This window comes from Pelobates fuscus, chromosome 5 (genome assembly GCF_036172605.1).
Source record: "Pelobates fuscus isolate aPelFus1 chromosome 5, aPelFus1.pri, whole genome shotgun sequence".
NCBI classification, from domain to species: domain Eukaryota; kingdom Metazoa; phylum Chordata; class Amphibia; order Anura; family Pelobatidae; genus Pelobates; species Pelobates fuscus.
Genome location: NC_086321.1, coordinates 324351581 through 324364855, shown reverse-complemented (window position 1 = coordinate 324364855; position 13275 = coordinate 324351581). Strand labels below are relative to the sequence as shown.

Sequence of the window (13275 nt, the reverse complement as noted above, 5' to 3'; positions counted from 1 at the left end):
CCTGTATATACAAATGGAAAGAGTGCACTCGAAAGGTCTTCGTAAAAATATAAACAATTTATTGTGCCAAACTTCAAAGACATATAAGTCGACGTTTCAGTCCTCGTAGGACTTTTTTCAAGACAATGAAAGGCGGGAAAAGAAGTGATTTAAATATACCATACATGTGATCTGATTGGAGAGTAGGTTATATGAAAGAGAGGCTGTGCAAACGTGAAAGCAATGCCTAAATATAAGATAGAGGTTAACCCCTTAAGTGCCTATTGGAAAGGCCAGTAAGTGAGTGTGGTTACGGCCAAGTAGTTAATAATCTGCTCTCGCAAACATATTAAAATACAGGGATAGGAGATATCAAAGCCACCGTAGCATATCGAAATATATTAAGTTTCTACTTAGGTATTTAAGCTAACTTGTTAATCAAAATTTAAACAAAATGATTTAAGCAATAACTTAAGGTGGCTACATTTCTGAATTGGAGTTCCAAGTGCCAAATGGTTGCAGATCTATCTATAGATACATTGCAGTAAGGACTTCAGAGTATGTATTTAGATAACCATAGGAATACATTATAAATACTTAGCTACATTATAAATTAGCGACTAATCGGTCTATGAAGAATAACGGGAATTTCCCTTAACCAATGTACCTAGCTAAATTAATATAAATATATGCATGATCTAACGGAAAACTCATGAACTAATCACGGGTAATGGTTTCTCTGTGACATTTCATACAAATATATACTAATTACTGCTGCATACGTAAAATTTTAGACCATGTGGCATCTTTATCTTTTCGGAATGAAGCAGTTGAGTGGGTTGATCTCGTTGAGTCCCCCCGGGGATAAAGTCCCTAATGTGAAGATCCAAAAGGCTTCTCTTTGAAGAAGTAGAACATCTCTATCACCCCCCCTGTTCGGGGCCGGAACATGTTCAATTCCCATAAATTTCAATGTGGGCAGTGTATGCCCTGTTTCCAGGAAATGTTTGGCTATGGGAGTGGTTGCTATGCCGCTGGATAACGCTGTCCTGATGGTGGATCTGTGTCCCCTCATGCGCTCCCTGAGATCATTGGACGTTTTGCCGATATACATGAGTCCACATGGGCAGGTGATGCGGTAAACTACGTGTGTGGTGGTACACGTGATCCTTTGCCGTATCCTATATTCTTTACCTGAGCGAGGGTGGTAGAACGCTTTGCCCGGAGTCATACTGTTGCAGGCCGTGCACTTTAAACAACGATAACAGCCTGGATTTTGAGCAGACCGATGCGCTATTGATGTATCTGTATGAACCAGATAATCTCTCAGGTTCCTGTTCCTCCTATAACTAATCATAGGGGTATTCTGGAATGTCATCGGTAGTGTCTTATCTTTTTTAAGAACCTCCCAGTTGTGCCTTATTTTTTGGGACATCTCGCCCGATAGTGAATGGAACGTTTGAGGGAAGATCATTCTACTTTGGTTGTTCTTGGTTTTAGGGCCATCAGTGTAGTTTTTGAGTGCTTTTGAATATGCACACTCCAGCATATGTCTTGGATATCCGCGCTGTGAGAATTTTTCAAACATTTCTTGCACCTGCTTTGCAGCTTTTATGGAGTCAGAGTTGTTCCTCAGTATTCTCATGAATTGGGATACCGGTAAAGATTTTATGAGGTTGGGGGGATGGTGGCTACTGGCATGTAATAACGTATTGCGATCAGTTTCCTTTGCGAATAAAGTGTACCCCAGCTTATTGTTTTCTATAAAGATACGAAGATCCAGAAAATCGATTTGTTTGTTGTTAATTTGATGGGTAAGTCTTACTGGTGAGTCCAGTTGATTCAGTGACCGTATCATGTCATGTAGACTTTGTTCCTCGCCCGTCCATATAATGAACACATCATCGATGTATCTCAGGTATTTCAGGATATGTTGACCATATTTTTGGAGAATGTGTACTTGTTCGTATGCATGCATGTATGCATTGGCATACATGGGTGCCATGGGGGCACCCATCGATGTCCCGGATATTTGTATGTAGAATGCTTTCTCAAATCGAAAGTAATTGAGTGTAAGACATAATTCCAATAATTCAAGTATATACTCAATCGGGGGCTCTATACGTTCTTGATACTGTATTAATACTTGGCGCATCGCCTGGATTCCCTCCTCGTGGGGAATTATGGTGTATAAACTGCTTACATCAATGGCTGCTAGGAAGACCCCTTGTGGGGGGAGTTCTATTGAGTTTAAGGCTCCTATGACTTGCGCCGAGTCTTTGACATAGGTAGGTAATGACATTACCGGTTTTTTAAATTTTGTATCTAGCCATTTTCCTATGGGTTCTAACAGTCCCCCGACTGCCGATACTATCGGTCGTCCTGGTGGGTGCTCTCGCAAACATATTAAAATACAGGGATAGGAGATATCAAAGCCACCGTAGCATATCGAAATATATTAAGTTTCTACTTAGGTATTTAAGCTAACTTGTTAATCAAAATTTAAACAAAATGATTTAAGCAATAACTTAAGGTGGCTACATTTCTGAATTGGAGTTCCAAGTGCCAAATGGTTGCAGATCTATCTATAGATACATTGCAGTAAGGACTTCAGAGTATGTATTTAGATAACCATAGGAATACATTATAAATACTTAGCTACATTATAAATTAGCGACTAATCGGTCTATGAAGAATAACGGGAATTTCCCTTAACCAATGTACCTAGCTAAATTAATATAAATATATGCATGATCTAACGGAAAACTCATGAACTAATCACGGGTAATGGTTTCTCTGTGACATTTCATACAAATATATACTAATTACTGCTGCATACGTAAAATTTTAGACCATGTGGCATCTTTATCTTTTCGGAATGAAGCAGTTGAGTGGGTTGATCTCGTTGAGTCCCCCCGGGGATAAAGTCCCTAATGTGAAGATCCAAAAGGCTTCTCTTTGAAGAAGTAGAACATCTCTATCACCCCCCCTGTTCGGGGCCGGAACATGTTCAATTCCCATAAATTTCAATGTGGGCAGTGTATGCCCTGTTTCCAGGAAATGTTTGGCTATGGGAGTGGTTGCTATGCCGCTGGATAACGCTGTCCTGATGGTGGATCTGTGTCCCCTCATGCGCTCCCTGAGATCATTGGACGTTTTGCCGATATACATGAGTCCACATGGGCAGGTGATGCGGTAAACTACGTGTGTGGTGGTACACGTGATCCTTTGCCGTATCCTATATTCTTTACCTGAGCGAGGGTGGTAGAACGCTTTGCCCGGAGTCATACTGTTGCAGGCCGTGCACTTTAAACAACGATAACAGCCTGGATTTTGAGCAGACCGATGCGCTATTGATGTATCTGTATGAACCAGATAATCTCTCAGGTTCCTGTTCCTCCTATAACTAATCATAGGGGTATTCTGGAATGTCATCGGTAGTGTCTTATCTTTTTTAAGAACCTCCCAGTTGTGCCTTATTTTTTGGGACATCTCGCCCGATAGTGAATGGAACGTTTGAGGGAAGATCATTCTACTTTGGTTGTTCTTGGTTTTAGGGCCATCAGTGTAGTTTTTGAGTGCTTTTGAATATGCACACTCCAGCATATGTCTTGGATATCCGCGCTGTGAGAATTTTTCAAACATTTCTTGCACCTGCTTTGCAGCTTTTATGGAGTCAGAGTTGTTCCTCAGTATTCTCATGAATTGGGATACCGGTAAAGATTTTATGAGGTTGGGGGGATGGTGGCTACTGGCATGTAATAACGTATTGCGATCAGTTTCCTTTGCGAATAAAGTGTACCCCAGCTTATTGTTTTCTATAAAGATACGAAGATCCAGAAAATCGATTTGTTTGTTGTTAATTTGATGGGTAAGTCTTACTGGTGAGTCCAGTTGATTCAGTGACCGTATCATGTCATGTAGACTTTGTTCCTCGCCCGTCCATATAATGAACACATCATCGATGTATCTCAGGTATTTCAGGATATGTTGACCATATTTTTGGAGAATGTGTACTTGTTCGTATGCATGCATGTATGCATTGGCATACATGGGTGCCATGGGGGCACCCATCGATGTCCCGGATATTTGTATGTAGAATGCTTTCTCAAATCGAAAGTAATTGAGTGTAAGACATAATTCCAATAATTCAAGTATATACTCAATCGGGGGCTCTATACGTTCTTGATACTGTATTAATACTTGGCGCATCGCCTGGATTCCCTCCTCGTGGGGAATTATGGTGTATAAACTGCTTACATCAATGGCTGCTAGGAAGACCCCTTGTGGGGGGAGTTCTATTGAGTTTAAGGCTCCTATGACTTGCGCCGAGTCTTTGACATAGGTAGGTAATGACATTACCGGTTTTTTAAATTTTGTATCTAGCCATTTTCCTATGGGTTCTAACAGTCCCCCGACTGCCGATACTATCGGTCGTCCTGGTGGGCGCTCCAGGTTTTTGTGAACCTTTGGCACTGTATATATGATCGGGCACCGAGGGTGGGTTTCAAATAGGTACTCATATTTGAAAAATTCTCACAGCGCGGATATCCAAGACATATGCTGGAGTGTGCATATTCAAAAGCACTCAAAAACTACACTGATGGCCCTAAAACCAAGAACAACCAAAGTAGAATGATCTTCCCTCAAACGTTCCATTCACTATCGGGCGAGATGTCCCAAAAAATAAGGCACAACTGGGAGGTTCTTAAAAAAGATAAGACACTACCGATGACATTCCAGAATACCCCTATGATTAGTTATAGGAGGAACAGGAACCTGAGAGATTATCTGGTTCATACAGATACATCAATAGCGCATCAGTCTGCTCAAAATCCAGGCTGTTATCGTTGTTTAAAGTGCACGGCCTGCAACAGTATGACTCCGGGCAAAGCGTTCTACCACCCTCGCTCAGGTAAAGAATATAGGATACGGCAAAGGATCACGTGTACCACCACACACGTAGTTTACCGCATCACCTGCCCATGTGGACTCATGTATATCGGCAAAACGTCCAATGATCTCAGGGAGCGCATGAGGGGACACAGATCCACCATCAGGACAGCGTTATCCAGCGGCATAGCAACCACTCCCATAGCCAAACATTTCCTGGAAACAGGGCATACACTGCCCACATTGAAATTTATGGGAATTGAACATGTTCCGGCCCGAACAGGGGGGGTGATAGAGATGTTCTACTTCTTCAAAGAGAAGCCTTTTGGATCTTCACATTAGGGACTTTATCCCCGGGGGGACTCAACGAGATCAACCCACTCAACTGCTTCATTCCGAAAAGATAAAGATGCCACATGGTCTAAAATTTTACGTATACAGCAGTAATTAGTATATATTTGTATGAAATGTCACAGAGAAACCATTACCCGTGATTAGTTCATGAGTTTTCCGTTAGATCATGCATATATTTATATTAATTTTGCTAGGTACATTGGTTAAAGGACCACTCTAGTGCCAGGAAAGCATACTCGTTTTCCTGGCACTAGAGTGCCCTGAGGGTGCCCCCACCCTCAGGGACCCCCTCCCGCCCGGCTGTGGAAAGGGGAAAAGGGTTAAAACTTACCTTTTTCCAGCGCTGGGCGGGGAGCTCTCCTCCTCCTCTCCGCCTCCGTTCCTCCCAGTCGGCTGAATGCGCACGCGCGGCAACAGCTGCGCGCGCATTCAGCCGGTCACATAGGAAAGCATTCATAATGCTTTCCTATGGACGCTTGCGTGCTCTCACTGTGATTTTCACAGTGAGAATCACGCAAGCGCCTCTAGTGGCTGTCAGTGAGACAGCCACTAGAGGATTAGGGGGAAGGCTTAACTAATTGATAAACATAGCAGTTTCTCTGAAACTGCTATGTTTATAAAACAATTAGTTAACCCTAGCTGGACCTGGCACCCAGACCACTTCATTAAGCTGAAGTGGTCTGGGTGCCTAGAGTGGTCCTTTAAGGGAAATTCCCGTTATTCTTCATAGACCGATTAGTCGCTAATTTATAATGTAGCTAAGTATTTATAATGTATTCCTATGGTTATCTAAATACATACTCTGAAGTCCTTACTGCAATGTATCTATAGATAGATCTGCAACCATTTGGCACTTGGAACTCCAATTCAGAAATGTAGCCACCTTAAGTTATTGCTTAAATCATTTTGTTTAAATTTTGATTAACAAGTTAGCTTAAATACCTAAGTAGAAACTTAATATATTTCGATATGCTACAGTGGCTTTGATATCTCCTATCCCTGTATTTTAATATGTTTGCGAGAGCAGATTATTAACTACTTGGCCGTAACCACACTCACTTACTGGCCTTTCCAATAGGCACTTAAGGGGTTAACCTCTATCTTATATTTAGGCATTGCTTTCACGTTTGCACAGCCTCTCTTTCATATAACCTACTCTCCAATCAGATCACATGTATGGTATATTTAAATCACTTCTTTTCCCGCCTTTCATTGTCTTGAAAAAAGTCCTACGAGGACTGAAACGTCGACTTATATGTCTTTGAAGTTTGGCACAATAAATTGTTTATATTTTTACGAAGACCTTTCGAGTGCACTCTTTCCATTTGTATATATTGAAGGCTGAGGCAGCACCGAGGCAAGTACAAGACCGGTACATTGAGTGCGGGATATTTGCAGTTTTTATATATATAAATATATATATATATATATATATTAATAACAAAATACAGTTAGAATGAAATTACATATGAATATATAATTTATATAAAATTTTGTTTCAATATTTTATTTATTAATTTTACTATTTTATTTATTATTGTAATTATACGTATATATATATATATAATATATGTGTATATATCTATTATATATATAATATATATATATTATATATATGTAACGTCTAAGTGTATTTTAATACTTATATATGTACTTATATTAGTATTAAAATACACTTTGTACAACATTACATATATATTATTATTATTGCCATTTATATAGCGCCAACAGATTCCGTAGCGCTTTACAATATTTTGAGAGGGGGGGATGTAACAATAAATAGGACAATTACAAGAAAACTTACAGGAACAATAGGTTGAAGAGGACCCTGCTCAAACAAGCTTACAGACTACAGAAAACGAGCTTACAGACTACAGGATATATATATAGATATATAAATACATTTCTATTTTATTTTAAAACATGTCTAATGGTTTTATTTTTTACAGCTTCCACCAGCAGGGGGACTGTCTGACATTTCAGACAGTCCCCCTGCTGGCAGATCCACAGCCAGCTATAGGAGGTCATGTGATCACACTTTGAGAGCGATCACATGGCCCCCGGGGGCCTGATTTGCCGGAGGAGGGCTGCCTGGGCTGTCAGGCAGTCCTCCCGAAGCGGAGCGCCGGGAAGGTAAGTATTTCGGGCGCTCTGGGGGCTGCAGCCGTTACGGCGTTCTATGCCGCCGCAACGACTTTAAAGCCCTTTTAAATGGGGGCGGCATAGAATGCCGTAACGACGTTAACGGGTTAAAAGGGTGCTATTTGATGGGAGATGTTCATCCAGGACACACAATCCAACTGGCAAACAGTCTTATCATCCAGGTGACATTCCAGGTCATTTGAAGATTCACATTGCAGCTTTTTAGTTATATCATGTCATCATCCTCCTCCTCCTGACTAAAGAAAAAGAAAATAGTTAGTGGGAAACACTGATCTTCGTCCTAGATTAAAACTTAGATCCTAATATATAACTTTTGCATTAAATTATGGACCACAGTAAAAGTGACAACCTCAGATAAAAAGGAACGTCAAGTCTTTATTTATAATCTCAGACTATCCACAGCACTGTCCCTGTTAAAGGAACACTATAGTTACCTAAATTACTTTAGCTAAATAAAGCAGTTTTAGTGTATAGATCATTCGCCTACAATTTCACTGCTCAATTCATTGCCATTTAGGAGTTAAATCACTTTGTTTCTGTTTATGCAGCCCTAGCCACACCTCCCCTGGCTATGATTGACAGAGCCTGCATGAAAGAAACTGGTTTCACTTTCAAACAGATGTAATTTACTTTAAATAATTGTATCTCAATCTCTAAATTGAACTTTAATCACATACAGGAGGCTCTTGCAGGGTCTAGCAAGCTGTTAACATAGCAGGGGATAAGAAAATCTTAATTAAACAGAACTTGCAATAAAGAAAGCCTAAATAGGGCTCTCTTTACAGGAAATCTTTATGGAAGGCTGTGCAAGTCACATGCAGGGAGGTGTGACTAGGGTTCATAAACAAAGGGATTTAACTCCTAAATGGCAGAGGATTGAGCAGTGAGGCTGCAGGGGCATGGTCTATACACCAAAACTGCTTCATTAAACTAAAGTTGTTCAGGTGACTATAGTGTCCCTTTAAATACAGTACTGTTCATTTCTGTATTTAATTTCATTTGTCAGACCTCGCAAGCACATATTTGTTAAATGTAAAGGCTTGGCCTGCAGTTGTGGGAGGGGCATGGTAACTATTTAAACTCCCCTACTCACCTTCCTCCGTCCCGTACGGTTTCCAGTGACTCGCATGCCCCCACCCTCCACTCCCTCTATCTATACTTTCATTACATCTCATGGGTGGGCCTTCTTTTATTACAGGCCTCCCAAAACGTCGGTTCTGGCACACCTCAACCGAGTTATTTCCCTTTTAATTCCTATACGGCCTTATTTGCCCCTCACACAAATATAAGAAATAAGTAAACATAAATGCAAAACGCCTGGGAGGTGACGGTTCCATTTGAAGTGCTCAGATCAGGGTCAGCACAGATTGAGATCTCTCTGTCTCTGGGTAACTGAACGGTAGAAATGCTACTACAAGAGCCTTACCTGGCTTTGCTGGTAAAGACCCATTCAAAGCAGGTTAGCACTTTCCTTATGCTCCTTGAAGGGAAACAAGAAAGGCATTAGTGCAGAATAAAAAATAAAACAAAAAAGACAACATAAGAGAACACACGAAAACAAACTATAAATGAAACTAAAAAAAAAAAGCAAGACACTTAAAATTCACGTTGACTATCACTTACAATGTGTTGCCCTTAGAAGGACTTGTCTAACCAGAGGTTAAGCAAGGGAACACTTTTCATGTGAATAGTAACAGCGTGTATATGTTCTATTAAATATAGGAAATAAGTCAACATAATTGTAAACTATCTGGGAGGTGATGGTTCCACTTTAAACGATCAGATTAGGGTCTGCACAGGTTCAGGTCTGTCTGTCTCTGGGTAACTGAACAGTAGAAATGCCACTGCTAGAGCCTTACCTGGCTTTGCTGGTAAAGATGCCCAGGCACATTCGATAGAGGCACAGTTTCTGAACCACAAAGCTCCAGACGATTATTTTCTAGATCATTTTGTTCCAGTCCCTACAATAAGTTCATCCTAAGGTTATAAAAAAAAAGATTAACCAAAAAAACATTTTACAAACATGATGCTAGCTATCCATGGAGAATTCTATATATTCAATATGGAATAGAAATATGTTAAGGATAAATGTAAGATTAGCTTTCACAATAGCTGTATGTCTAACAGAAATCTCTAACAGATATTGATATGTTGTCTTAATTTATGTTTTTGGGTTACTTTGCTTTTTGTCTTACAAATAACTCTAGTCAGACATATCACTGTAATATTGTACCTGTTTGTAAATATGTGTCCGCAATGTGATGAAACAGTGAGCAGGTTAGCACTTTCCTTGTGCTCCTTGAGGGGAAACAAGAAAGGCATTAGTGCAGGCTAAAAAAAATAAAACAAAAAGACAACACAGCAAGAGAACTCATGAAAATAAAAGATAAATTAAACAAAAAAAAAAAAGCAAAACATTTGAAATTCATGTTGAGTATCACATAGATTGTGCTGCCCTTGTAAAGACTTGTCTAACCAGAGGTGAAGCAGGGCCACACTTTTTCTGTGTAGAATAACAGTGTGTTTACGCTTTATTAAATATAGGAAATAAGTAAACATAATAGTAAAATGCATGAGACGTGAGGGTTCCACTTTAAAGGTGCACTTCAGCTAAGTAAAGTGGTCTGGGTGCAATGTCCCTGTCAGTTTAACCCTGCAATTGTAATTATTGCATCTATTGATAAACTGTAATAAATAAATTGCATGGATAACTTCACGTCTAGTTGCTATCTACCAGACAGCCACTAGAGACGATTCCAGGTCATTAGGCAACTTTTACTGCTCTGCATGAGGACATCCAGCATAAGCTAAAATCCCAGAGGAAAGCACTGATTCAAGGCTTTTCTATGCATTAATTAGGATGTGATCACCGCGCATGCACTTTAGGTACCCAATGTCGGAGGAGGAGAGGAGGCAGAGCCTGACGCAGCACCGATGGGTAAGTGACAAAAGTGTTTTTAACCCTTTCTGCGCTGTTGAGGGGCAATGCATGGGAATAGGGCACTGTAGGGTACTATCGTGCTAGGAATACAACTTTGTATTCCTAGCACTATAGTTTCCCTTTAAGCGCTCAGGTCAAGATCAGCACAGGTTGAGGTCTGTCTGTCTCTGGCTAACTGAGCAGTAGAAATACTACTACCAGTCTTACCTGGCTTTGATAGTAAAGATGTCTCAGGAACAATCGAACCACAAAGCTCCAGAACATTCTTTTCTAGATCCTCTTGTTCTAGTCCCTCCAATCAGCTCATCCTTAGGTTATTAAAAGAAAAAAAAGCAAGAAAAAATGGTAAACCCATGCCACATAAAATACATTTTACAATCAAGATGCTAGCTATCCATGGAGAATTCTACATATGCACTATGGAATAGGAATATATTATAGATGAATATAAGATTAGCTCTTACAATAGCTCAAATAAATGTCTAACAGATATTAACATTTTGTCTTAATTTGCATTTTTGGGGTTGTCTGTAAGACAGAAAGCAGACATATCATTGTAATATTGTACCTGTTTTTGGTTTTGTGTCAGATTCGGGTGCATCCTGTTCCCACTATAGCCGATCGAGCTCCGCACAAAGATTTTGATAGGTAGACGAGAAGCCAGTGACGATGTTTAATAGCTCACTGGGTCCTCTTCTTGCTAACATCTTGCTATGGTGGTGAAGAGAATTGATGTTCGCTCTGGCAGTTGATTTTAGGTTGGACTCCAGAACAGGAGGCTGTGGATCAACTACTCTCATGCTTCCTGAGTCCTTGCTAGAGTCCCTGATGCTACATAGTCCCCGTCTCACGATGTCTTTGGGAACTCTTTCGCTGCTCTGGTGATATGTTTTAGATGGACTGACTGAATTATACCCAGATTTATGTGTGCAGTCTTTTTTACTATTAAAATGAGTAACTTGCTTGATCATCAAAACAGGGTCCACGGGCCTGCTCATGTGCAGTGGCGGCAGCTTTCGCTGATACAGCGCCGAGGGTCCACTACTGCTGGATTTTTGATCTGACAGCTTTGTTGATAGAAGATGACGAGGCTGAATGTTATCCAGGCGTTTGCATTCCACTAAATCTGGCACTCGCTGTCTCTCCACCTCCTTGGAAGCTTTTTCACTGCTCATCTGAGAAGCTTTAGATGGACTGACTGACTTATTTGTCTGTAGCGATGGCTGCTTTTGCCCACGCAGCACAGAGTGTTGCCCAACACCAACACTGCTGGCTTTTGGATCTGACATCTTCGCTGCATGGAGATGGCGAGGCTGAATCTTATTAAGGGGTTTGCATGTCACTAAAGATGTAACTCCCTGTCTCCTCACATCCTTGGGAGTTGTTCTACTATGAGATGGACTGCCTTGACTGAGTGCTATCTCATGGTTGTTTGTCCGCAGTGGCGGCAGCTTTCGCTCATACAGCGCAGAGTGTTGCCCAAGTCCAGTACTGCTGGAACCCGACTCTGATGGCTTCTTTGTAAAAAGATGACAAGCCAGCATGTTATTAAAGGACTTGTATGTCAAGAAATTGCTATATTTCTTCCATGTGTCCTTGTGGGGGAAGATTCGAATAAAACCGCCTCTTCTCTCTTCCTCCTCCTTGACCTCACGAATGATCTTCATCTTCTCGGAGGATTCGGTCTGTCCAGCAGCTGTCTTTTGATATCCTGCTTTCACTTTTGCAGCTATTGCGGGCCCTTCTTTGCCCATATTCTGCTGGGTATTTTCACACTGCACACCAATTAATGTCAGCGTGTCTGCAAGCAGATTTGCCTTGATTTTTAACGCAAGGGGTCCATCAGAAACCAGTGAAGGCATCAGATTAACTTCCAACAGCCAGGGCTTTAAGGTTTCATCAATTAAGACATCGAAGCCGTACAATTCAAAACACTTTCTTCTGTCAGCGAGAGTTCCTTGAAACACTGAGCCAATAGAGCCTTCTGCCGATATTATGGTCTTAATAACAAGCTCTTCTATTTTAGACATGAGCGTGGCTGTGTCTTTTCCCATTTCCTTTAGGTGACGCAGCAATGCACCCATGCTCCATAAACTGCCGTGATTTTCCACTTCTGGATTTGTGGATCTCACATAGTTTGCATTTGCTTTGTTTATGCTGGTGTTGGTCAAATGCATATATTGATTTTTCATGTTCTCCTCCGTTGGTTTGTATTGATTAGTGGCAAACCTTGTCAGACCCTCTTCATAGAGGTAAATAATTAGTGGATCATATGACGTGACCAGTACAAAGAGGCGCAGGTCAAATTTAAATCCGTCAACAAGAAGTGGATTTTTTATATAGCGTGACACTAGGAGCTTTTCCCTTCTGTTTATTTGAGAGAAGGAATTGATTATCTGAATTCCGCGGCCTTGACATGCAGAGACAGGCTTTGAGATCCACGGGCCTTGATCCTTGGAAATAACTTTGCAGAATTCCTGGTTATCTTTGGGAAGTAAATAACTCTGGGGTAGGAAGTTGTATGTCTGGGCCCCATGTTTCTTCTGCATAGTTTGAATGTTTTTGCAGAGAAGATCCTTACGTCCCAACTCCACAGAATTGGGGAAGTGGTTGATTTTCTGATTTTTGGAAAGATTTGCAAAGACAGAAGTATTTATGTATGGTCCTGTCCACATCAAATTGAAATTGCTACTGCTGGCTTCCACTTTCTGAAACCCATGAGCAGATAGCATTGTGCTAACCGGCTGATTCCCGATACGAGCCATCTTGTATGCCAGGTGGTAGCGTTCTCCCACCTCACGCAGGCATACCTTTCCAGTTGCGCCTTCTGCTTGAAATTTCACCACTGGCATTTTTTCTGAACCCCCAGTCCATATTATGCAGGGGTGGTGTTCTTTCTCCTGGCGCTCAGAGGGTTCACCCTTCTTAGGCTGTTGTCCAGCCAT

The 13275-nt window shown here is 41.0% G+C and overlaps 1 protein-coding gene across 1 annotated transcript; it reads right to left on the bottom strand.

The window, feature by feature from the left end:
• Positions 1 to 10941: 10941 nt before the first annotated feature.
• Positions 10942 to 13275, bottom strand: LOC134610511 (tubulin polyglutamylase TTLL5-like). The gene has a single exon (XM_063453477.1). The coding sequence runs from the start codon at positions 13273 to 13275 to the stop codon at positions 10942 to 10944; it is 2334 nt and encodes a 777-aa protein (XP_063309547.1).

Bases quoted from the DNA above. Each gene is read 5' to 3' on its own strand.
- LOC134610511 (XM_063453477.1), bottom strand. From the start codon at position 13,275: ATGGCTGGACAACAGCCTAAGAAGGGTGAACCCTCTGAGCGCCAGGAG.